We start from the raw sequence: 26,266 nt of genomic DNA on the forward strand, positions 1-26,266 counted from the left end.
CCCATTTTGTTGAGAGTTTTTATTGTGAATGGATATTGAATTTTTTCAAATGCTTTTTCATCATCTATTGAGATGATTATGTGATTTTTGTTCTTTTTGTTGATGTGGTGGTTGATGTTAATGGAGTTTTGAATATTGTAACTGTCCTTGCATCCCTGGAATAAATTGCACTTGATCATATCATGATAGATGATCTTTTGAATGTATTTTTGAATTTGTTTTCCTAATATTTTATTGAGTATTTTTGCATCTATGTTCATCAGGGATATTGGTCTGTAATTCTCTTTTTTTCTGGTGTCTTTGTCTGACTTTGGTATTAGAGTGATGCTGGCCTCAGAATGAGTTTGGAAGTATTCCCTCCTCTTCTACTTTCTGTAAAACTTTAAGGAGGATGGGTATTAGATTTTCTCTAAATGTTTGATAAAATTCAGCGGTGAAGCCACCAGGAGTTGTTCTTAGGTAGTTAGTTTTTTGATTACCAGTTTGATTTCATTGCTGATAATTGGTGTGTTCAGATTTTCTGTTTCTTCCTGGGTCAGTCTTGAAAGGTTATATTTTTCTAGAGAGTTGTCAGTTTCTTCTAGGTTATCCAATTTGTTAGCATATAATTTTTCATAGTATTCTCTAATAATTCTTTTTTATTTCTGTGGTGTCCTCAGTGATTTTTCCTTTTTCATTTCTAATTCTTTTATGTGTGTAGACTCTTTTTTTCTTTATAAGTCTGGCAAGGAGTGTATCTATTTTGTTTATTTTCTCAAAGAACCAGCTCCTGGTTTCATTGATTCTTTCTATTGTTTTATTCTTCTCTATTTTGTTTATTTCTTCTCTGAACTTTATTATGTCCCTCCTTCTACTGACTTCAGACCTCATTTTTCATTCTTTTTCCAGTTTCATTAATTGTGAGTTTAGACTGTTCATTTGGGATTGTTCTTGTTTCTTGAGGTAAGCCTGTATTGCAATATACTATCCTCTTAGAACTGCCTTCACTGCATTTCACAGGTTTTGGACTGTTGAGTTGTTGTTTTCATTTGTCTCCATATGTTGATTGATCTCTGTTTTTATTTGGCCATTAATCCATTGATTATTTAGGAGCCTGTGTTAAGCCTCCATGTTTGTGGGCATTTTTATTTTCTTTGCATAATTTACTTCTAGTTCCATACCTTTGTGGCCTACAATGCTGGTTTTCACAATTTCAATCTTTCTGAATTTACTGAGGCTCTTTTTCTGTCTAGTACATGATCTATTCTTGAAAATGTTCCATGTGTTCTTGAGAAGAATGTGTATCCTGCTGCTTTTGGTTAGAGTGTTCTATAGATATATGTTGGGTCCATCTGTTCCAATGCATTGTTCAGTGCCTTTGTCTCTTTATTTTCTGTCTGATTTGTCCTTTGTAATGAGTGGTGTGTTGAAGTCTCCTAAAATGAATGCATTGCATTCTGTTTCCCCTTTAATTCTGTTAGTATTTGTTTCACATATGTAGGTGCTCTTTTATTGGGTGTATAGATATTTGTAATGATTATATCCTCTTGTTGGACTGACCCCTTTATCATTATGTAATGTCCTTTTTTTGTCTCTTGTTTTTTATGAAGTCTATTTTGTCTGATACAAGTATTGCAGCTCCTGCTTTTTTCTCCCTATTAGTTGCATGAAATATCTTTTTCCATCCCTTCACTTTTAATCTGTGTATGTCTTTGAGTTTGTAGTGAGTCTCTTGTTGGAGCATATAGATGGGTCTTATATTTTTATCCATTCTGTAACTCTATGTCTTTTGATTGGTGCATTCAGTCCATTTACATTTAGGGTGATTATCGATAGATATGTACTTATTGCCATTGCAGGCTTTAGATTCATGGTTTCCAAAGGCTTAAGTGCAGCTTCTTTACTATCTAACAGTCTAACTTAACTCACTTATTCTGCTCTTATAAACACAATCTGAAGATTTTTTTTTCTCCATTCTTTTTCTTCCTCTTCTACTCTTTATATGTTATGTATCATATTCTGTACTCTTGTGTATCCCTTGACTGACTTTGTGGTTAGCTGATTTAATTTTGCATTTGGTTAGTAATTAATTGGTCTACTTCTTTTACTGTGGTTTTATTTTCTCTGGTAACAGCTGTTTATCCTTAGGAATACTTCCATGCAGTCCCTTTAAAATATACCATAGAGATAGTTTGTGGGAGGTAAATTCCCTCAGCTTTTCCTTATCTGGAATGTATTTAATCCGTCTTTCAAATTTAAGTGATGATCTTGCTGGGTAGAGTATTCTTGTTTCAAGGCTCTTTTGTTTCATTGCATTGAGTATATCATGCCACTCTCTTCTGGTCTGTAAGGTTTCTGCTGAGAAGTCTGATGATAGCCTGATGGGTTTTCCTTTGTGTGTGATCTTTTCTCTGTGTGGCTGCTTTTCATACCCTGTCCTTGTCCTTGATCTTTGCCATTTTAATTATTATGTCTTGGTTTTGTCTTCCTTGCATCCCTTGTGTTGGGAGATTTGCACACTTCCATAGCCTGAGAGACTATTTCCTTTCCCATATTTGGGGAAGTTTTCAGCAATTATTTTCTCAAAGATACTTTCTATCCCTTTTTCTCTCCCTTCTTCTTCTGGTACCCTTAAATGCAAATAGTTTTCTGTTTGGATTGGTCACACAGTTCTCTCATTATTCTTTCATTCCTAGAGATCCTTTTTTGTCTCTGTGCCTCAGCTTCTTTGTTTTCCTGTTATTTAATTTCTATTCCATTTACCATCTCCTCTAACTCATCTAATCTACTTTTAAATCCCTCCATTGTATGTTTCACTTCAGATAATACATTTTTCAAAGTTTCTCTTTCTTGAAGTCCTCCCTGGATCTTGACTATTCCTCTGTAACTCTGTGAGCATGTTTGTGATTTTTATTTTGAAAACTTTATGAAGAAGGTTGGTGATTTCAGTTTTGCTTACCCCTCTTTCTGGTATTTGTGGGATTCTTGTTTGTACAAAATTTTTTTTGCTGTTTCATATTTCTAGTGATTACTATGGAATAATAACTTTGTGTAGTCAGTGCCCTCTAGTGCCCAGAAGCTCTACTCTCTGGAGCTACTCAGCACCTGGGACAATAGTAGGGTCGCAGGTGAGTGGTACCGACACCTGCTGGGAGGAAAGAGCTCTTTTCTGCTTCCCAGCTGCTTTGCCTGTCTTCATGGCCAGGGCCAATGGGCTAAGCATGCATGGAGGAACCTCTGCATTATGTCCTATGGAGGGGCTTGACTGGTGCGACGGCTGGGGCAGCAGGTATGTGAAGCAGTGCCTGCCTGGAGGAAGGAGCAGCAGGCTGCTTATCATAGTGGGGGGCCTCAGTGCTGCATTGCCAGCCAGGGGGTAGAGCTTCTGAAGCTCTTGAATGTTCCCTACCTGCTGAGCTGAGTGTGCCAGGACGATTTTGTCAACTTGTCCTTTCTTCAGAGTAGCAAGCATTGTGTACTCTTTGCTCCTTTAGTAGCCCTCTAACTGTTGGAAAGTCTTTCAAAGTGCCTGCCTTCCTTTTGTTCCAGAGCAGCCAGTTGTGGGTACCTGTTCTCCACAAGCACCTATAATCTCATTCTCTCTGAGTATTCTGCCTGTCTTTCCTTTCCAATCCCACTACTTTCCAGAATACCATGTAATGTGGGTTTGTGCTCCCATAGCAGATCTCCAGGGGTGGGTGTGTAGCAGTCTTGGGCTTCTATTCCGTCCCTGCTCCATTTCTCTACTTTTGCCTGTGAGCTGGGGTTGTGAGAGGGCTTGGTTCCTGCTTGATCGCAGTTTGCTACTTTACCCTTTTCTGTGAGGTCTTCTCTTTTCCCCAGTCTTCGGTTTGCTGTTTTAGGATTAGTTGTGTTTGCTGTATTTCACTTTATGTGTGGTTTTGTGAGGATGTTTCTGCCTCACTTCTCACGCCCTCATCTTTTTTCCCAACCTCCTATGGTATTTATTCTTAATTTTGGACAGATCCAAAACCAATGCCAGCTTAAAACATGATGGTCAATAACTGAATGCTATTTTGACTTTACATACCTTTGCATACTTACATACTATTTGCATTTTTGCCTCAGTTGGATATTTTCTTTGGCAATCACAGAATCATAGAATGTCAGACACAGTACACAGTAGGGTACTTGGAAGGATTTATTTCAGCTCTCATCTAGTGCATGTCATAGAGGTGGTTTTTATTTTTAATTTGATAACTTTAGAGTGGTATTACAAAATTAAAAATAATATTCCATGTATTACATGGATTTGCCCAAGAGACCTATAAAGTTTGTCTCTTTTATAAAAGAAGAAATTTAGACAAAAAGTAATTAAATCAGTTCTTTAAGTTTGTATGGTTCATGATAAAACCAGGACTGCTATGGAACGCTTTAGTTTTATTAGTGCTTGTGTCCATGAAGGAGTGAGAATTCTAACTCTAGATTCCTAGAATCTATTAGTTATAAGTTCTTTTGCAGAAAGACTCACAATATTTGGATATGTGATTGAAAGGTTTTTTGTGGATTATTTTCTATCAAGTAATTTTTTTTTAAAGATGAAAAGATGTATAGCTATGTGAAAGTTCTTTTTGAAAAAAGGACTACAAAATTCTCAGTTTGAACTTCCAGTTCTGGCAGTGTATTACTTTAGATGATCTGAAAATTCTCCTTTATTAAATACATTGATAAAATGTATTTTTAGAGAAAACATAAAAATACACATTTAAAGGCTAAGCTTTAAAGAACATAAAGGAAATTGCCAGCAGTCAGAAACAAAGAGGAAATAAAAACTTAGTGGATTCTACTCCTTGGTATTTACCCAAGGAAAATAAAAACAGGTCCAAGGACATGTATATGAATGTTCACAGCAGCATTTTCATAATAGCCAAAAACTTGAAACAATCCAAATGCCTATAAACTTGTGAGTGGATAAACAAATGGCAATATATCTGTACAATGGAATTATAAACAATAACATTTAATAACATGGATGAATTGCAAAGACTACTGTATGAGTTATGTGACATTTTATAAAAACCAATACTATAAGGACAGAAAACAGATCAGTAGTACCTGGCAGAAGGGGGGAATTGACAACAAAGGGGTGGGTATAAGAGAACGTTTTTGGCGTGATGGAAATGTTCTGACAAGAGTGTATAGATTTGTCAGAACTCATGCATTGAATTATTAAAAAGGAAGATTTTACTGTATGTAAGTTTTATCTCAGTAAACTGATTTAAAAACAAAATTCAGCAGATGGTTAAAACACAATGGTCAGTAACTGCATATTTGAATTAGAAAAGGAAGGCAGGCACTTTGATTTTCCAACAGTTAGAGGGCTACTTAAAGAGCAAAGATTGCACAGCTGAACTAGAAAATGAAATTGAATTCTTTCTTTTTCTCTATACACACACAAACACATAATACATAGTGAAGAAATAAATACATACAAAATAGATATAAAGGAAGGAGCTGAAAAATATGAAACAGAATTTAAGTTTCATAGAGTATAGAATAGGGACCCACTATGTGTCTAATGGGAGTTCCAATATATCCACTCCAGTTCTCTATAGAGGCTGCCTCTAGAGAGAGGGAGTGGAATATGATTGGTCCATAAGCAATTTCAGCTATATCTGTAACATTTTATTTTTAAAAAAATCTATAAATTGAATATAGCTAAAATGTTAGCATCAGACAAGGATGAAAAGTCAATACATGAGTATTTTTATATTATATTCTATACTATATTCTATACACATATTCTATATGAAGGTAAAAAAACAGAAAAATACAAAATAGTCATACAATATGGTTTCAACTGTTAAGAAAAAAATTACTCTCCCACCACTTTCACATAATGTATTATTTTGGTGTCTTCCTTGACATTTGTTTTTTCCTATCAATATTTTTTCATAATTATTTTTGACTCAGGACTAAACAAATATTTTTATTATATAGTTCTTTTTGTAGTGTCTTGTATAATTTTGGAAAGAGTCTTATGTTCTGATTGCCTATAATCTTAAAGTAAGAATAGTTATTAAATTTCTACCTGAAAGTTTGGATGTTTTGCTTCTCAAGTAGTATGTTTTTGATGATCCGCTTTTTCAGATGTGAAATTTTATCCTACAAAATAGGATGAGAAGTATAACATAAATTTTAACTACCTTACCTAATTTTGTATTTGGTAGATCCCATTGAAGAGGAAGATGCAAATCTACTATTTGGTTCAGTGCAAGAAGTCCTGAAAGCTGCAGTAATGGCTGATGCAGATATTCTGTCAGAGACATTTCAGCTTCTGGTTAACTCTGCAAAGGACTTCAGTAAGAGACTGTGGGGCTTGGTGCCAGTCGGCCTGTATCTTCCAGCTCCTCCATTATATTGTCCTCAGCCAGCTGTTCTTAGTGAAGTAAGCTTAGTGCTTCATTTTTAATTTTAAGTTGATGTTTTCCAGTTTTTAAAGTAATCAAATTGATAATCATCAAGTTAAAAATGCAAGCTCTGAAGACCTTCTGGATTCCAATTATTGTGTTAAAGTGTATAATCTTGGGCAATATACTAAACTGCAATTTTAAGTTTTCTTAGATGTAAGATGCAGGTGATGATAGCACCTCTACTAGTATTATTCTCAGGATTAAATGAGACATCCTGCAAAAGCTTTTACCTTAAGGCCTAGGATACATAGTAAGCATTCAATAAATGGTAAAATTATTACAATAATAAAATTAAGTGATAGTCCTCTATATACAGATTAAAAAAAATAGACATTTGTTTAGGGTAACAAAATAATGAATGTCAGAATTTAGAAGACACACATTATTTCATCTGTTTTTTCACCTCATTTTCTTTGCCTCTTTTGAACGATTTTCCTTTGATTATAAAGGTCATTCTTTTTATCCTGCAGTATTCATTTGATAGTTCTCTCTTAAAAATAGCAATAATGTAATCCTCTCAGGAATTTTTCCTCTACACTTATTGAAAATAATAACATTACAAGTAGCTGGTTTTAATATTGGAAAATGTTAATGTATATTACTTACATTTAGATTATTTTAATATGTGATTAGTATTTTGAAGTGATACTAGTATTGTTTCTTACTACTTATTGTTTTAGAATTAACAACTTCTATCTGTACCTAATTTTTTCTATATTTTTAGAGTTTTTATATTCTCATTTGTTAGGGTTATGCTTCAATAGTTTAAAAATATTCCATTTGTTAATACTTCAAGTGTAATATATTACAAATGGAAGGAATAAGTAGTCCATGGTATTTCTCAGTTAATTCTTTCCCCTAACATTTGAGTCTTCAATATATTAGTTTATAAATTAGAAATCGCATTTAAGGTATTTGAGGTATGTTATGCTGATACTAGTTTTAGTGGTTACTATCCTTAGTATTTTATTATTTTTTGTTAAAATAATTCTCAGTGATAGGATTTGTCCTAGATGTCACTCTGTATCAGTTAGAACCTCTTAGGTTGGAAGTAGAAATAGAAAACTTGGTCAAAATTGGCTGACATTATTGAAAAGCCTCGTGGTAGGACAGCTTTCTGACTCAGTTATGTTACTAAAGACTTGGGCTCTTTCTTTATAGTTTGTTTTGTAAGGTGTGAGCTTCAATTTATGCTGGCTCCCTTTGTGGGAGCAGAGTGGCCAACAGCAGCTTCTAAGGCTACCTTGTCCATGTGCAGAGGGAGAGGAAAAGGGGAAAGAAAAGCTGTAAAAGTATTTTTCTTCCAGCATTCCAAGCAAGGAAACTGAGAGCCACTTTAATGAGATGACTTTAGGTCACTTGCCTGTCCTTGAATCAGTCACCTTGACTAGCGATAATGCAAAGTACTACTTGGCAGTAAATTAAGCTGTAACTTCCCTGTAAGTTGGGGATATGGGATCAGCTGTGTAAGCCTGGGGAGAGGAAATCCCAGGGCAAAATACCTCTAAAAACTGAAATCAGTCAAAGGGAGAAATAGAGTTTAAAACCTGTTTATTGCTTACAAGCTGCAGTCCAGGGCTGTCTCTTTCCTCTGCTCCTGCAGAAGCAAGCAAGCAAGCAAGCTGGTCCCTCCCTTTAAACTCTCAGGTTCATACACACCCTCAGTTGCCCAGGTAATTACCCATTGATGTGGAGATGAACTTCTTTCCACTCCTGAGGATATACAAATGCGCTAAAACCAGGCGAGATATTCTGGAAATGTTACAGTTTTACCCACAGGCCACCCCTCCAGAAATCTCACCTTACAATCTGTGTGTTCCCCTTCTTCCGCAATGGTCTCTGGGCAAGGAAGCTGGAGCATTGTGTCCAGACTAATGACATAACAATAGCGACAGCAATAAAATTATGACAATCCTCAAGGTGGAGGATTCAGCTAGTTCAAAGTCTTACGTAGATTAAGTCCATGGCTCATCCATTCCATAGGCCGGCAGTAGCTGAGGGTTCAGAGCAATCATCATGCAGCAGCTGCAGCCAGGGGGCGCATTCAGACCACAAGGACTGCAGGAAAAAATAACCTTACGGGGGATAAGATACATGTTTTAATGACACCAGCATAGGCAAATCTTGTCCATCAGGTAGGATACATGCAAGAGAGTGGTTTTGTGATAAAACAGTGGCAGGAATGAGATCTCGTCCTGGTCTAGTATACCAAACTTTCACCCCCTCCCTGTGGGAGTTACAGATGGGTCGATATATAGGGCTATGGGAGGTACATGCACTGGCCGCAAAGATAAAACAAAACTTCCCTGCAAAATGTTCTTACCTCCTGGATGTTTTGGGTACTCTACCATGACCGTTGGGGGCCATTCAGCTGTTACTCCAGGAATACACACAAGGCCAGCTTCCAGGCCTTTCCCCCACGGTGCCAGAAGGGCCAGCCATTGCTGGTCCATGTGTAGAAATGTCCAGGGCCAGGTCCATTCAGTGTCTCCAGGGATTAATGCAGTAGGGTCTGGCAGCAGAATGTTGCTCTGCTGGCCATAGCGTGGCTTCAATAGCTCTTCTTTGGTTCGGATGTACAATTGTATAGGAGAGGCAGCAAGGTGTGTGAGCATATCTACAGGGCTCAAAGCTCCTTTAGGTGGCTTCTCATTCAAATGCCGCAGCACCATCCATAAGCGAACTGACCAACCCCATAGACTGTTGGTGTCCAACTTTAGACCAGATTTCAACAAACTGTTGTACCTCTCTATCATGCCTGCCCTGGTAGGATGATATGGTACATGAAATTTCCACTTTATTCCTAATTGCTGTACCTCTTCTTGTAATGCATGTCCAGTAAAGTGGGTGCTCTGATCACTCTCAATCACCTGCGGCTGGCCATAGGCTGCAAAGAGACGCTCCAGGCCCCTCTTGGTGGTTTGCTGATCTGCAAGATGTGCAGGAAAAGCAACCAATAGTCCAGGAGCCGTGTCCACATAAGTCATGGCATACTGGTGTCCTTCTGATATAGGCAGAGGCCCAATATAGTCTATTTGCCACCTGACAAGGGATATTGGTCCCTCTTACTATTGGCCCCCTTACTATTGTGGGACTCGGTGTAAATCCCTCTTAGAGCACACAAGGCACTCCTTCCGGGCTTTGCTGATTTCTTCAAAGGTCAATGGCAAGCCCCACTGATGGGCTACAGCCCACATTGTTTCTTGCCCCGCATGCAGCAAATGCTGGTGCAGCCATTGGGCCACATCAGAGGCAGGTATCCTTCTAGCCAGTGTACGTGGGCCAGTGTGTCTGCTTCATCATTCCCTGGGCATGCCAAAGGCAAATGGCCATTCACATGATATACAGTAACAGTCTTAGTCTGACCAGAGGCCCATAGGTCTTGCTACAACTCTTGCCTCCAAAGAGGCCAGTGACCAACCATGCAGTTGGCATGATATCATGTCAGTAGCCATGGGTCAAGCCCTGATAGATGGCCCACCTGTCAGTGCAGACAACTATGGGGGAGGGCTTGGGTGATCACGAGCCATACAGCCCACAACTCAGCCCATTGACTGCTCTTCCCCTCTCCATCCTCCATCCATATTGTCTCAGTCTTAGGATGAAAAGCTACAGCCCTCCACTTTGGGGGCTGCCCATGGCTGGAGCTGTCTGTGTACCAAGCATCTTTGGGCATAGGGTCTTTTCCCTCCTGTAAGGAGTCTCAGCTACCAAGGGCTGAAAAGCAAGTTCTTCCTCCTTTCCACTGGTATAGGTCACTGGTTCCAATAAGCATTGGAGTTCTCCACTTAAGGGGCTAGTAGAGAGGATGCTGCACTGCTGTAAATATGCACCCCATTTGGCCAGTGTAGATAGATCTCTGTGCCATGCCACTCCATGACCTTTGGGTCCAGTCTCACACCCACCCCACGATGGGATAGGTGGTTATTACCTTGGTCGGAGTTGTTCTAGCAATGGGCTCCATAGCCAGCAATGCGTGGTACACAGCAGCCAGTTGCTTCTCTATCAAGGTGTACCATACCTCTGCTCCTTTCCATAGTTGTGACCAGAATCCAATAGTTTGGCGTGTCTATTCAAGCCGCTGCCAAAGACCCCATCCATAACCATCTTCAGTTACATGAACATCTAGTTCACAGGGCCTTGATGAGTCCATTACTTTCAAGGCCTGTATGGCCTTGACTGCCTGCTTGGCAGCAGTAAAAGCAGCTGCACTTCTCTCATCCCAGTCCCACCTGATGCCCTTTCATACCAACTGGTATAAGGGCTTCAGAATTTTTGCTGAGTGCAGGATAAACACTCTCCAGTAGCCCAAAAGACCCAAAAATTCTTGTAATACTGCCACAGTGGTAGGGGTGGGGAAAGCCTGGACCTTGTCTATAACTTCTTCAGGAACAACTTTAGTTTTACCTGACCAGACAACCCCCAAGAATTTCACAGACAAACCAGGTTCCTGAATTTTGCTGTTCACAGCCCATCCTTTTTCCTGTAGTTGTTGCAACAGTCTAGGAACTGCCCCTTCTAAATCTGAAAGAGAATCAGATGTGAGCATAATATCATCAATGTAGTGATACAACCACACCATTTGCGGTTTTCTCCATGTGGCCAAGTCCTGGGCTACAAGTCCATGACAGATGGTGGGACTGTGGAGGTAGCCCTGTGGAAGGACAGTGAATGTCCACTGCCAGCTTTCCCACATGAAGGCAAACTGTTCCTATCTTTCCTGTGCTATAGCAATAGAGAAGAAAGCATTAGAAAGGTCTACTACCTTCTAGAAAGGTCTACTACCTTCCCAGTTCATTGCTGAGGGTGTCCAGAATGTCTGCTAGAGAGGGGACAGCAGCATGCAAAGGGGGTGTGACTTTATTCAATTCCCTGTAGTCTACAGACATATGCCAGGAACTGTCTGGCTTTCTCACTGGCCATACTGGGGAATTAAAAAGACTATGAGTGGGCTTTATGATGCTCACCCTCTCCAAGTCCTGTAGAGTTTCTCCAGTTTCCTTGTGCCCCCCCAGGAAATTTGTACTGCTTAATATTTATCACCCATTGAGGTACAGGCAGAGCTACAAATGGGTGCTTAGCATGTCCCCTCAGAACTGCCTTTACCATACATACCCTCAGTCTGAACTCACCTGCCGTGGTCTCTAACCACAGACCCTGCGGGATATCTATGCTCAAGATATATTCAGGGATGGGAGAAATGTACATGGTATACTCCTTTGGGGGTTAAACACCTTATCCCCAATGAGATTTGGGCTTTCTTCACTCTATTTGCCTTACCCCCATAGCATCTATCACAGCAGGCAGGGGTCCCTGGAAAATGCTCAGGGTTACCATGAATCAAAGAACACTCAGCTCCTGTGTCCACCAGCACCAGGATGCATTGCACATTTACATTACCAATGAATTGCTAATTCTACATGTGGCCTCTGGTCCCCACCATGTCCCCCAAGGTGGGATCTTTGATCCCCCCCTCAGTTGAACCGTGATGCCCAATCATCCTCCTATGGGGGTGAGGGCCCTGACGAATCCTGAGTACTGTTTCCCATGAAGTTTTGCAGGGACACAGGCCGGACATGAGGCCTTGACTCTGGTTTCTGTGTCCTGGACCTCAGCGGCTGGAACTGCTGCTCTGGCTTTAATTGGTGCCACAGTTCTAACAATATTCTATTGGGCTGCCCATCGAGTTTTTCTTTCACTACCCCGGCCTTTATCAAATCATTCCATGTCTGGGTCCTCGAGACCTTCCCGGGGCCTTTTGCATTTCTCTTTTCAGTCATGGCCCGTACTTCCCTCCATGCCTTGATTGTTTCAACCTCCCCCAGATCTGCTAAAGTATGAGTAGCCTCACTTAGGGGTTGTGCTAGGTGGGGGGCAAGAGTATTCACTAGGGACCCAAAGAGAGATGTGGGAGCTATATGCAACACCAGGTTTCTCATTCCTATAGTGAACACCTCCTCATCAGGGCCCTGGGGGTCCGTATTATAGATGATGTTTTTCATACCCCATTCCCGCAGTACCTGTTGGAGCTCTGCATATATTTTCCAACTACTGAGAAAATATGGTAAATCACCCTGATTAGGCCAAATTATCCTGATGGCAGCTGTCAGCTATTCCAGGAGTGTCTGATTCCCTGAGGTGTGATGGGCATTTTGCAACTGCTGCTGGATGGAAGGGTGAGTCGTTAGGGAAGCCATTCTACTCATCTCAGCACCCGACACAACAATGTTTTCCACCCCCATATCCCAGAGACATAAAAGCCATGTAGGCAGAGATTCCGATGGCCTCTGCCTATACTGGACACTCATGTCCACCAGCTCACCTGGGTATAGGGGCGGAGCATGGAGTGCTCCACAACCTGGAGAGGGGGCTGCTCCTCCCCCTGAGGAGCCTGCAGTTGTTTCATTTTTATTTTAATTACAGCTGTGCAGACCTTTAAAACAGGAGAAGGTAGTACCTCTGGCAGTGGCCTTGGTAGCAGATCCACCAATGGCCCCACCTCCTCCTCTTCTCCCTTGGGCTTCTCCACCAACGGCTCCTCCTCCACCATTTCCTGGGCTGAAGGCACTACTCTTTCCTCCTCCTCCCCCACAGCCTCCTGCAATGTGGCTTTTCCTGCCACCTTCCCCTCGCCACTGCTAAGGAATCTTCTAGGAGTGTGATGTGCCTTTTCAGTAATTGTCTCTCTTCTTTAACAGCATCCCATAGGTAATTGCCCAGCTCCTCCATGTGATGCTGAAGTGTATCTCTGTCCCGCCTAAGTCTCTCAATAATCTTTTCTCTTGTATAACATTTTCCACTATCTTGATGAAAAAAGACCCTACAATGCCAGCCGCTACATGGCCCCCTAAGGTCTCCAAGCAGTCTTCCAACTCATGGAGGGCTAATTCTGCAGCTTCAGGTGTTTCCACCATTCACCAGTTCTTGGGAAGGCCCCACCCCTGTAAGAGGTACTTTACCCTAGACCAATTCCCCACTAGGGGTTCCCAACTTGGAAGCCCCACAGCTGGAGGGATAAACAGGTTAAGTGGCATCCTCTGCCACTGCCTCCACCAGGGCCTCCCCACCATCAACAGGAGTAGTCTTCCTAAAGGTTTTACCCATTATGACAGATTTCGGGTTCAGAGGCACCCTGCATACTGCCACCAGATGTAAGTCTGGGGAGAGGAAATCCCAGGGCAAAATACCTCTAAAAACCAGTCAGTCAAAGGGAGAAATAAAGTTTAAAACCTGTTTATTGCTTACAAACTGCAGTCCAGGGCTGTCTCTCCTCTGCTCCTGCAGAAGCAAGCAAGCCAGCCCCTTCCTTTAAACTTTCAGGTTCAGACACACCCTTGGTTACCCATTGACATGGAGATGAATTTCTCTGCACCCCTGAGGATATACAAATGCACTAAAGCTAGGTGAGATACTCTGGAAATGTTATAATTTTACCCACACCTCTCCCCTAATTATTTAGGCCATGTAAAGAAGGAGAAGATAACCAGTTAAAAAGTTAAGTACTATTAAGTAGTGGCAATACTAGGAGGATGTTGGGGAAGCAAATGTTTTCAAAAGTCACATTGTCTCATTCTCTGGGAAATTAATCTTTAGCTACTGCCAATAGTGTTTATTTAACAAAACATTTATTGTATCTACTACATGTTGGACTTTATTCTGGCCCTTTGATAATACAGACAGATGACAAGGCCTTTGCTCTTGGGTAGTTCTCAATATGGTGGGAAACATACATACATCAGTACAGAACAAATTGGTAGAAGCTATAGTGGAAGTCTGCACAGTGTCATAGTAGGACAGAGTGGGAGGGCATCACAGAGTTGGCTATATTGAAATATAAGTAGGATTTTTCCAAGTAGAGGAAGGGAAGTGATATTCTCCCAATGAAGTCATGAGTTGTGGCTTTAACTGTTGTAGAGGAAACTTGGGATCAGGTTCAGTTTAGCTCTTTACATTGTTTGAGGTAAGAGAAATATTTCCTTGACACTAGAAATAGCTATACTTGAAACCTCAAAATTTCCTTTATAAATCTCAATGAATGTTTTAATTTGAGAAACACTATATTTCAATTTTAACATTTAAAATTTCTATATTACTAGCTGCTAACATTGATTGTCTTACTTTCTTTAGGAAGATGGTGATGATCTTCTTTTAAAAGCTGAAAAAGATTATCGCCAAAAGGTTTCCGGAATCCTTCAACGTGTTCTCTTGCTTTTCCGGGCAGCTCGGTGTTCTTTTCCTGTAGCACAGTGGTACATTTTGCAGTTGAGATGGGCAAGAAAAGTTATGCAAAAGGTATGGAATTGTCTTAGTCATTTATGGCTATATTAAATAACTTAAATGTACTAATTTATCAACATTTATAATTGTGACATTTTCCCAAGAAGTCCTGCTGAATAAATCCATAAATTTTAGGTTATTTACAATAAGCAGCCTGGACAAAGTTCTTCCTGATGAAAGATAAGTTCTCTGAACTGGGTTTCTCTGTTTGTCCCATTCTGTCCAGCAATAGAAAGTGTAATCTAGTGAGCTAATTCCAAGTAGTGTTACTTTTTTTTTGCCCCTACAATCATTGAAGAATTTAAACTGAATTCTGGGTTTTCCCCTACTTCTTCCTGGGGACTTAATCTGGGATCAAACCCTGGAAAGTTAGAATGAGTTCTTGGCTGTGTGTTTCCTTTCACTAGTCTACAAGTCAGTCTCCCCCTTGCTGTTTTCTATTTTTTTTAAATTTTTTATTAAGATATGATTGATATACACTCTTATTAAGGTTTCACATGAAAAAACAATGTGGTTACTACATTTACCCATACTATCAAGTCCCCATCCATACCCCAATGCAGTCACTGTCCATCAGTGCAACAAGTTGCCAGAGATCCACTATGTGCCTTCTCTGTGATACACTGTTCTCCTCATTATCTCCCCACAGGTGTACTAAACATAATACCTCTCAGTCCCCTTCTTCCTCCCACCCCACCCACCCTCCCACACGCCTCCCCTTTGGTAACCACTAGTTCATTCTTGGAGTCTCTGAGTCTGCTGCCATTTTGTTCCTTCAGTTTTACCTTATTGTTATACTCCAAAAATGAGGGAAAACATTTGTCTTTCTCCGCCTGGCTTATGTCACTGAGCATAATGTCCTCCAGCTCCATCCATGTTGTTGCAAATGGTAGGTTTTGTTTCTTTTTTATGGCTGAATAGTATTCCATTGTATATATGTACCACCTCTTCTTTATCCATTCATCTACTGATGGACACTTAGGTTGCTTCCATATCTTGGCTATTGTAAAAAGTGCTGCGATGAACATAGGCATGCATATGTCTTTTTGAATCTGAGAAGTTGTATTCTTTGGGTATATTCCAAGGAGTGAGATTCTGGGGTCAAATGGTATTATTTTCAGGTTTTTGAGGAAACTCCATATTGCTTTCCACATGGTTGAACTAGCTTACATTCCCACCAGCAGTGTAGGAGGGTTCCCCTTTCTTTGCATCCTCGCCAACATTTCTTCTTCGTTTTTTCGATACTGGCCATCCTTACTGGTGTGAGGTGGTATCTCACTGTGGTTTTAATTTGCATTTCCCTGATGATTAGTGATGTGGAGCATCTTCTCATGTGTCTGTTGGCCATCTGAATTTCTTCGTTGGAAAACTGTCTCTTCATATCTTCTGCCCATTTGGTAATTGGGTTATTTGCTTTTTGGGTCCTGAGGTGTGTAAGTTCTTTATATATTTTGGATGTTAACCCCTTGTTGGATATGTCATTTACAAATATATTCTCCCATACTGTAGGATGCCTTTTTGTTTTGTTGATGATGTCTTTGCCATACAAAAACTTTTTAGTTTGATGTAGTCCCATGAGTTCATTTTTGCTTTTGTTTCCCTTTCTTGAGAAGATGGATTCAGGAAGAAGTTGCTCATGCTTATATTCGGGAGGTGTTTGCCTATGTTGTCTTCTAAGAGTTTTATGGTTTCATGACTTACTTTCAAGTCTTTAATCCATTTCGAGTTTACTTTTGTGTATGGGGTTAAACAGTAATCCAGTTTCATTCTCTTGCATGTAGCTGTCCAGTTTTGCCAACACCAGCTGTTGAAGAGGCTGTCATTTCCCCATTTTATGTCCATGGCTCCTTTATCATGTATTAATTGACCATATATGGTTGGGTTTATATCAGGGCTCTCTAGTCTGTTCCATTGGTCTATGGGTCTGTTCTTGTGCCAGTACCAAATTGTCTTGATTACTGTGCCTTGTAGTAGAGCTTGAAGTTGGGGAGCATAATTCCCCCTGTTTTATTCTTCCTTCTCAGGATTGCTTTGGATATTCGAGGTCTTTTGTGGTTCCATATGAATTTAGGATGATTTTCTTTAGTTCGCTGAAGAATGCTGTTCGTGTTTTGATAGGAACTGCATTGAATCTATAGATTGCTTTAGGCAAGATGGCCATTTTGACAATATTAATTCTTCCTATCCATGAGGATGGGATGTGTTTCCATTTACTGGTATCTTCTTTAATTTCTCTCATGAGTGTCTTGTAGTTTTCAGAGTATAGGTCTTTCACTTCCTTGGTTCAGTTTATTCCTAGGTATTTTATTCTTTTTGATGCAATTGTGAATGTAATTGTTTTCCTGATTTCTCTCTCTGCTAGTTCATTGTTAGTGTATAGGAATGCCACATATCCTGCAACTTTGCTGAATGCAGATATTAGATCTAGTAGTTTTGGAGTGGATTCTTTAAGGTTTTTTATGTACAATATCATGTCATCTGCAAACAGTGACAATTTAACTTCTTCCTTGTCAATCTGGATGCCTTGTATTTCTTTGTGTTTTCTGATTGCCATGTCTAGGACCTCCAGTACTATGTTGAATAGAAGTGGGGAGAGTGGGCATCCTTGTCTTGTTCCAAATCTTAAAGGAAAAGCTTTCAGCTTTTTGCTGTTAAGTATAATGTTGGTTTTGGGTTTGTCATATATGGCCTTTATTATGTTGAGGTACTTGCCCTCTATATATATTTTCTTGAGAGTTTTTACCATGAATGGATGTTGAATTTTGTCAAATGCTTTTTCAGCATCTATGTAGATGATTATGTGGTTTTTGTCCTTCTTTTCATTGATGTGGTGGATGATGTTGATGGATTTTCAAATGTTGTACCATCCTTGCAACCCTGGCATAAATCCAACTTGATCATGATGGATGATCTTTTTGATGTATTTTTGAATTCGGTTAACTAATATTTCATTGAGTATTTTTGCATCTGCGTTCATCAGGGATATTGGTCTGTAATTTTCTTTCTTTGTGGTGACTTTGCCTGGTTTTGGTATTAGAGTGATGCTGGCCTTATAGAATGAGTTTAGAACTATTCCCTCCTCTTCTATTTTTTGGAAAACTTTAAGGAGAATGGGTATTAGGTCTTCACTAAATGTTTGATAAAATTCAGTGGTGAAGCCATCTGGTCCAGGAGTTTTGTTCTTAGGTAGTTTTTTGATTACCAGTTCAATTTCATTGCTGGTAATTGGTCTGTTCAGATTTTGTGTTTCTTCCTTGGTCAGCCTTCGAAGGTTGTATTTTTCAAGAAAGTTGTCCATTTCCTGTAGGTTATCCAGTTTGTTAGCATATAATTTTTCATAGTGTTCTCTAATAATTCTTTGTATTTCTGTGGTGTCCGTAGTGATTTTTTCTTCTTCATTTCTGATTCTGTTTATATGTGTAGACTCTCTTTTTTTCTTGATAAGTCTGGCTAGGGATTTATCTATTTTGTTTATTTTCTTGAAGAACCAGCTCTTGCTTTCATTGATTCTATTGTTTTATTCTTCTCAATTTTATTTATTTCTGCTCTAATCTTTATTATGTCCTGCCTTCTACTGACTTTGGGCCTCATTTGTTGTTCTTTTTCTAGTTTCATTAATTGTGAGTTTAGACTGCTTATATGGGATTGTTCTTCTTTCTTCAGGTTGGCCTGTATTGCAATATACTTTCTTAGCACAGCCTTGGCTGTGTCCCGCAGATTTTGCGGTATTGAATTATTGTTGTCATTGTCTCCATATATTGCTTGGTCTCTGTTTTTATTTGGTCATTGATCCATTAGTTATTTAGGAGCATGTTGTGAAGCCTCCATGTGTTTGTGGGATTTTTAATTTTCTTTGTGTAATTTATTTATATTTTCATTGTTTTGTGATCTGAGATACTGGTTGGTACAATTTCAATATTTTTGAATTTACTGAGACTCTTTTTGTTGCCTAGTGTATGATCTATTCTTATAAATGTTCCATGTGCACTTGAGAAGAATGTGTATTCTGTTGCTTTTGGGTGTAGAGTTCTGTAGATGTCTGTTGGGTCCACCTGTTCTAATGTGTTTGTTCAGTGCCTCTGTCTCCTTATTTATCTTCTGTCCTGTTGATCTGTCCTTCAGAGTGAGTGGAGTGTTGAAGTCTCCTAGAATGAATGCATTGCATTCTGTTTTCCCTTTTAATTCTGTTTGTATTTGTTTCACATATGTGCTCCTGCGTTGGGAGCATAGATGGTTATAATGTTTATATCTTCTTGTTGGATTGACCTTTTTATCATTATGTAATGTCCTTCTTAGTCTCTTGTTACTTTCTGTGTTTTGAAGTCTATTTTGTCTGATACAAGTACTGCAACTGCTGCTTTTTTTTCCTCTGTTAGTTGCATGAAATATCTTTTTCCATCCCTTCACTTTTAGTTTGTGTATGTCTTTGGGTTTAAAGTGAATGTTGTAGGCAGCATATAGATGGGTCTTGTTTTTTTTTTATCCATTCAGTGACTCTAGGTCTTTTTATTGGTGCATTCAGTCCATTTACATTTAGGGTGATTATCGATAGGTATGTACTTATTGCCACTGCAGGCTTTAGATTCATGGTTGCCAAAGGTTCAAGGTTAATTTCCTTACTATCTAAGAGTCTAACTTAACTCACTTAAGATGCTGTTACAAACACAATCTACAGGTTCTTTTCTATTTCTCCTCCCTTTTCTTCCTCCTTCATTCTTTATATATTAGGTGCCAAATTCTGTACTTTTTGTCTGTCCCTTGATTGACTTTGGGGATAGTTAAGTTAATTTTGCATTTGCTTCATAATTAGCTGTTCTACTTTCTTTACTGTGGTTTTATTAGCTTTGGTGACAGCCATTCAACCTTAGGAACACTTCCATCTATAGCAGTCCCTCCAGAATAGACTGTAGAGATGGTTTGTGGGAGGTAAATTCTCTCAGCTTTTGCTTGTCTGGAAATTGTTTAATCCCTCCTTCAAATTTAAATGATAATCTTTCCAGGTAAAGTAATCTTGGTTCCAGGCCCTTCTGCTTCATGGCATTAAATACATCTTGCCACTCCCTTCTGGCCTGTAAGGTTTCTGCTGAGAAGTCTGATGTTAGCCTGATGAGCTTTCCTTTGTATGTGATCTTATTTCTGTCTCTGGCTGCTTTTAACAGTCTGTCCTTAGCCTTGATCTTTCTCGTTTTAATTACTGTGTGTCTTGGTATTGTCTTCCTTGGATCTCTTGTGTTGGGAGATCTGTGGATCTCCATGGCCTGAGAGACTATCTCCTTCCCCAGACTGGGGAAGTTTTCAGCAACTACCTCCTCAAAGACACTTTCTATCCTTTTCTGTCTCTCTTCCTTTTCTGGTATCCCTATAATGCAAATATTGTTCCGCTTGGATTGGTCACGTAGTTCTCTCAATATTCTTTCATTCTTAGAGATCCTTTTTTCTCTCTGTGCCTCAGCTTCTTTGTATTCCTCTTCTCTAGTTTCTGTTTCATTTATTGTCTCCTCCGCCGTATCCAACCTGCTTTTAATACCCTCCATTGTGCTCTTCAGTGATTGGATTTCTGACCTGAATTCATTCCTGAGTTCTTGGATGTGTTTCTGTACCTCCATTAGAATGTTGATGATTTTTATTTTGAACTCCCTTTCAGGAAGAGTCACAAGGTCCATATCATTTAAATCTTTCTTGGGAGTTGTATTAATAATTTTACTCTGGACAAGGTTCCTTTGGCATTTCATGTTTGTATATGGCGTCCTCTAGTGTCCAGAAGCTCTATTCTGGAGCTGCTCAGTCCCTGAAGCAATGTTAGGGGTCACAGTGAGCGGTATTGGTGCCTGGGGGGAGGAAAGAATTCTTCCCCGCCTCCCGGCTGCTATGCCTGTCTCCACTGTCTGAAACAGTGGGCCGAGCACACAGGTATAAGTTTTTTGTCCCAGAGGAGCCGGATGTGGATCCCTGCTTTTCCACAAGTGGCTGGAATCCCAGTCTCCCCAGGAACTCTGCCTGTATTAACTTTCCAGCCCAGTAGTCATGCGAGTCTCATGAAAGCACCATGAAATGTAGGTTTGTGCTCTCAGCACAGATCTCTGGAGCTAGGTATTCAGCAGTCCCAAGCCTTCAAGTCCCTCCCTGCTCCGTTTCTCTTCCTCCCGCCGGTGAGCTGGGTTTGGGGAAGGGCTCGGGTCCCACGGAACCACAACTGTGGTACGTTACCTGGTTTGGTGAGGTCTGCTCTTTTCTCCAGGTGTGTGCAGTCTTGCACCGTCCCCTTTCCTGTTGCTCTCTCAGGATTAGTTGCACCAACTGTATTTTCTAATTGTATCCAGTTTTAGGAGGAAGCCTCTGTCTCTCCTCTCACACCACCATCTTTAATCCTTGATATCTTCTTTTATGACTTTTAAAGTGCCTGCTTTTCTTTTGTCCCAGGGCAGCCAGCTGTGGGAACCTGTTCACAGTGTTAGTCTTGCATTTTGCTTTTCTGCTCCTGTAATATCCAGAGCACCAGGCAATGTGTATGTACTCTTAGGGCAGATTACTAGGGCTTGTTATTTAGCAGTCCTATCTTTTCACTCCCTCCCTACTCTCCTACTCTTCATTCTTTTCCTCCCGTGTGTGAGCTGGGTTGGGGGCGATGCTTGGGTCCTGCCTGGTCACAGCTTTTTATCTTACCCTTTTCCATGAGATGTTTGGTCCTTACAGATGTAGCTTTGCTGGTGTACTGTATCTTCTGATCACTCTTTTAGGAATAGTTGTATTTGCTAATGTGTATGATTTTGTGAGGAGATTTCCACCACCCTACTCACACTGCCATTTTTTCCTCTCCCTGTGTGAAAATTTACCTTTTTAAATCATACAATTAGTTGTGTGACCATCACCACTGTTTAATTCTGGAGCATTGTCATTATCCCTGAAAGAAACACATTAGCAGTCACTTCCCATTTCCATTTCTCGCAGTCCCAGGCAACCACTAATCTACTTTCTGTCTCTATGAATTTGCCATTTTAGACATTTTATATAATTGAAATTATGTAATGTGTGTGTGCGGCCTTTTGTAACTGGCTTACTTCATTTAGCATTTTATTAAGGTTTATCCATGTTGTGCATGAATTGGTAATTATTCCCTTTTTATGTCTGAATCATTTTACACTGTATAGATACATCTCATTTTGTTTATAGTTTCATCCATTGATGGATATTTGGATTGTTTCCACTTTTTAGCTATTATGAATAATGCTGCTATGAACATTCATGTAAAAGTTTTTGTGTAAACACATGTTTTTCAATCTCTTGGCTATATATCTGATAGTGGAATTGCTGGGCCATGTGCTAAGTCTGTTTTACTTTTTTGAGGAACTTACATACAGTTATCTAAAGCATCTGTACAATTTTGAGGCATATTTCTCAACCTACTAGGACTTAATAGCCTTTGAGTCTGTAGTCATTTGTGTTTCCACTGTCCAGAGCCTGGTTGACTTGTGGCTTATCTTCAAGGCTTATCAACTTCTGGGCTACAGTCACATAAGTGATGTATAAAGTCTCTCTATTCCAGTATTCCTCAAATTTATCTGACAGTTTTATTGTCAGCCCATGAATTTATTGATCTTGTGAGAGGTTTTGAATATACGGAGGTCCAGTTGTATGTACAATATATAAGTGATTCCGTATATTGCTGTATTCTCTACCTCTTAAATTTGGACTTTATTGGGCATATAATTTAATTACCAATTGCCTGTAGCAAATAAATTTTTCAAATTTATTCAAATGGTATAACATTTCTTACTACCAAAATTTTGAGGTCTTTATCCCTGGAGGCAAAAAGAATTTTTGCATTTCCTTATGTTTATTCTCTGTCAAAATATGAACGATTGCTAAGCAGGAGGAAAAACCTTAACTTTACTTTCACTTCTTGCTAGCACCATTTGTTATATCAAATTATATATATGTTACAATAATTTTTTGGTACAAATAACTATATTAAGGTATACTTATTATTTTTTAAATTGAGTTTTAAAAGTCAAAAGACTAGTACATGCACATGTTACAATTCAAACAATTCAATAGAGTCAGTGAAGATGTGAGTGAAAATGACAGAACAAGGACCTCTAAAACAGTTCCTCCCCCGATACCATGGGAGTAATAAAAAATTGTCAGAATCAACTTTTTCAGAACTCTGAAAGGTAACCAAAGGCTAGCAGCAATCTGGAGTGCATTTTTTCAAGAAACAAAAAATTATGGCCCATATAAAGGGAAAGAAAGAGAATAAGTACAAACTGTCTTTGAGGAAGCCCGCATGTTGGATCTACTAGACAAAGACATGTGATAGGCCATTTTATATATGTTTAAAAAAACTAAAGAAAATCATTTCTAAAGAACTAAAGGAATGCATGAGAATGATGGATCACCAAATAGAAAATATCAATAAACTGATAGAAATTAATAAAAATAAAATACCGGAAATCCTGGAGGTGAAAGAACAAAACTGAAATGGAAAATTCAGTAGAGGGGTTCAATAGCAGATCTGAGAAACCAAGAGAATCAGAAAACCTGAAGATAGGTCAATTGAGATTATGCAGTCTGAGGAATAGAAAGAAAAAGAGTGAAGAAAAATGGACAGACACTCAATGACCTGTAGGACACCTTCAAACGTATCACGATATTAAACAGCAGTTCTGGAAGGAGAGAATAGAAAGGGAAAGAAAGTTTAGAGAAATCATGGCTGAAAATATCTGAAATTTGATGAAAAACATAAATCTATATATCCAAGAATCTCAAACAACTCCAAGTAGGATATACTTGGAGATCCACTTTTAGACATGTCATAGTTAAACTGTCGAAAACAATGGTCAAGAGAGAACATTGAAAGCAAGAGAGAAGCCATTCATCACATACAAGGGCTCCTTAATAATATTAAAAGTAGATTTTTTCATCAGAAATCATGGCGGCTAGAAATAATTGCATCCTGTACTTCACTCTATAAAGGCAATGACTGTAACTTATGGATCCTTCCATGAACATCTTATGTACATACATAGAAGAAGTATCACCAGCTCACCCCAGAATTATGCACAAGATTCTCATTTGACATATTCATAGGAAAAAATAATGATCAATTTATATTGAAAGTTTTTATTGGCAAAAAATACCAGGCTAAATTTATTTAGGATGTAAACTTGGATGTAAAAACTAATATATCCAAAAAAAAGGGAAGTTAAAAAACTGACATAGCCATGAGGATCCTATGGAGACTTAGTGTCTAAATGTAATGAGTTATCCTGAATGTGACTATAGAACACAAAAAGAGATATTAAAGGGTAAAAACTGTGGAAATCTCAATAAAGTATGGTCTTTAATCAACAAAAATGTATTAATATTGGTTGATTAATTATAACAGATGCGGCATACTGATGTAAGATGTTGATTATAGGGGAAACTGGGTTTGGTATATGGAACACTCACTGTACTGTCTTTGCAATTTCTCTATAAATAGACCCTTCTAAAAATTTAATATTTGTTTAAAAATAACAGCACAGAATAAAAATGCGTACTTTTCTAGTAGCATAAAAAATTAAGTTAGGAAAATATAGGTTAGCTGTTTTTTAAAACTTCTATTATGGAAAGTTAAAAATACAAAATTGAAAAGACTGAAAATTAATTTTCATTTATCACCAAATTTTAATAGTTGTCAGCATTTTTTGAAAATTATTTAATCTTTCTCCTGTTTCTTTTCTCTCTCTCTGTGTGTGTGTGTGTGTGTGTGTGTGTGTGTGTGTGTGTGTGTTGTATGTTTTCAGTATTTTAAATCACATTTTGAGACCATCCTGGCATATTGGTAATACACTTATTGATAATAAACAGTCTTTTTTGAGACCACCAACCATTTTATTTGTATTAGTTTTCTGTTGCTGAGTAACGAAATACCCCAAACTTAATATCTTAAAACAACCAATAAACCTTTATTATTATATCACATAGTTTTTGTAGGTTCTGAATTTAAGAATTGCTTAATGGGTGGTTTTGGCTTCGGGTCTCTCCTGAGGTTGCACACCAAAATGTGGACTGGAGCTGTGCGAATCTGAAGACTTGACTGGGGCTGAGATATGATTACAAGATCTTTAAGAAGCTAATGCTGGTTCTTGGCAGGAGACTTCCCACAGAACAAGTGATTCATAAGCAGCAAGGTGGAAGCTATAATGCCTTTTATGCTTTAATCTGAGAAATAATGTACAATTGGTTCTACATTCTATTCATTAGAAACTAGCTGCTTAGTCCAGGTCTACACTCAAGGTGAGGGAAGTTAGGCTCTACCTTCGAAAGAATTTGTGGATATATTTTAAAAACACCCTTCTATTATCCCAAAGTTAACAATATTTCCTTATTATTATACAATACCTGGGCCATATTTTCCTGATTATTTTGAGAATATCTTTTTTACAGTAAGTTATTTTGAATCAAGGTTCAGCCAGAGTTTGTTCATACTTGGTTGTGAGATAACCAAAAAGAATATATTATCGTCTGACTCATTAGAATCAACAGTCTTACCCAGAGTCAAACTTTACCAATAATTTCAAAGATACAGGTAATCAAAAGTCACAGATGAAACACAGGGAAGTATGGAACTGAATACACTGTCCCTTAATCTCTTTTTCCTGCAGAAGACTGTATCCTGGCCTGTATTTAACTCCATGACACAAAAGGGAGCTATTTTAGTTATTGAACACATGCTTTTTGTATTTCCTTATTAATATAGTTTATGTGACATTTTCTAGGGAGCCATACTCCATAAATCCATACATTGTAGATTCATTTATAAAACCAACCTGGACAGATTCTGTACATCTAGGAAATACCATTAATTTGACTAGAAGTCTGTCATTAGACTGCTTACAAAGGCATTTGACAAGATCATGTATTTTTGGAAGTGAATATTAGAAAATAGTTTACAAGCCTGCTGCTAATCTTTTCTAGGCTTATGTCTCTTAGACCACTTTTCTTTTATTCTATAACAGTTTTCATTATTTTTTTTCTATTCTTGATTTATTTAAAAAACTGGATAATTTATCCTGTACTGTATTCTGGGTTTGCCTAATTGTTTTTTCATTTTGCTCCCCTCAATTTGTTGCTCTTTCCTTTTATTTCCCGTAAACTGATAATCTGGCTCTTATGCTGCAGCTGGATCAAGAGAGAGCTAGGAAAACTGCTTCCTAAACCTATGGACATATGTGCAGTTTTCTATGGTCAGCTGACAAAGAGAAAATTCAGCACTCATGGATCATGAAGCTATAAACAGCTCACACTTGTTTCAAACAATGTCTTTGAAGTGTAAATAAAATATATTAGGGATTGGATTATTGATGCCACTTTGAGAGGTTAGACAGAGGCTTCCTCCTAGAACTGCATATAACACAAATATATAATCAATAAAACGAATACTGAAAGAGCAACAGGAAAGAGGGCTGCGCCAGACTGTGTAAACCTGGATAAAAGAATAAACATCACACAATGGGGTAATCTACCAAAGCTGTGGTCTGGCAGGACCCAAGCCCTTCCCCCACCCCAGCTTACTGGCTGGAGAAAAAGAAACG

General features: G+C 38.8%; 1 protein-coding gene across 6 annotated transcripts in view; it reads left to right on the forward strand.

The window, feature by feature from the left end:
* The window catches only part of CPLANE1 (ciliogenesis and planar polarity effector complex subunit 1), a 197,196-nt gene that overhangs the window by 45,568 nt on the left and 125,362 nt on the right, over nt 1-26,266 (forward strand). For all 6 annotated transcript variants that reach the window (XM_073236992.1, XM_073236980.1, XM_073236989.1 and 3 more), the window contains 2 exons: nt 6,171-6,388; nt 14,541-14,705. In XM_073236992.1, the coding sequence (XP_073093093.1) occupies nt 6,171-6,388; nt 14,541-14,705 (383 nt within the window). The remainder of the gene's footprint in view (nt 1-6,170; nt 6,389-14,540; nt 14,706-26,266) is intronic.

This window comes from Manis javanica, chromosome 1 (genome assembly GCF_040802235.1).
Source record: "Manis javanica isolate MJ-LG chromosome 1, MJ_LKY, whole genome shotgun sequence".
Lineage (NCBI taxonomy): Eukaryota > Metazoa > Chordata > Mammalia > Pholidota > Manidae > Manis > Manis javanica.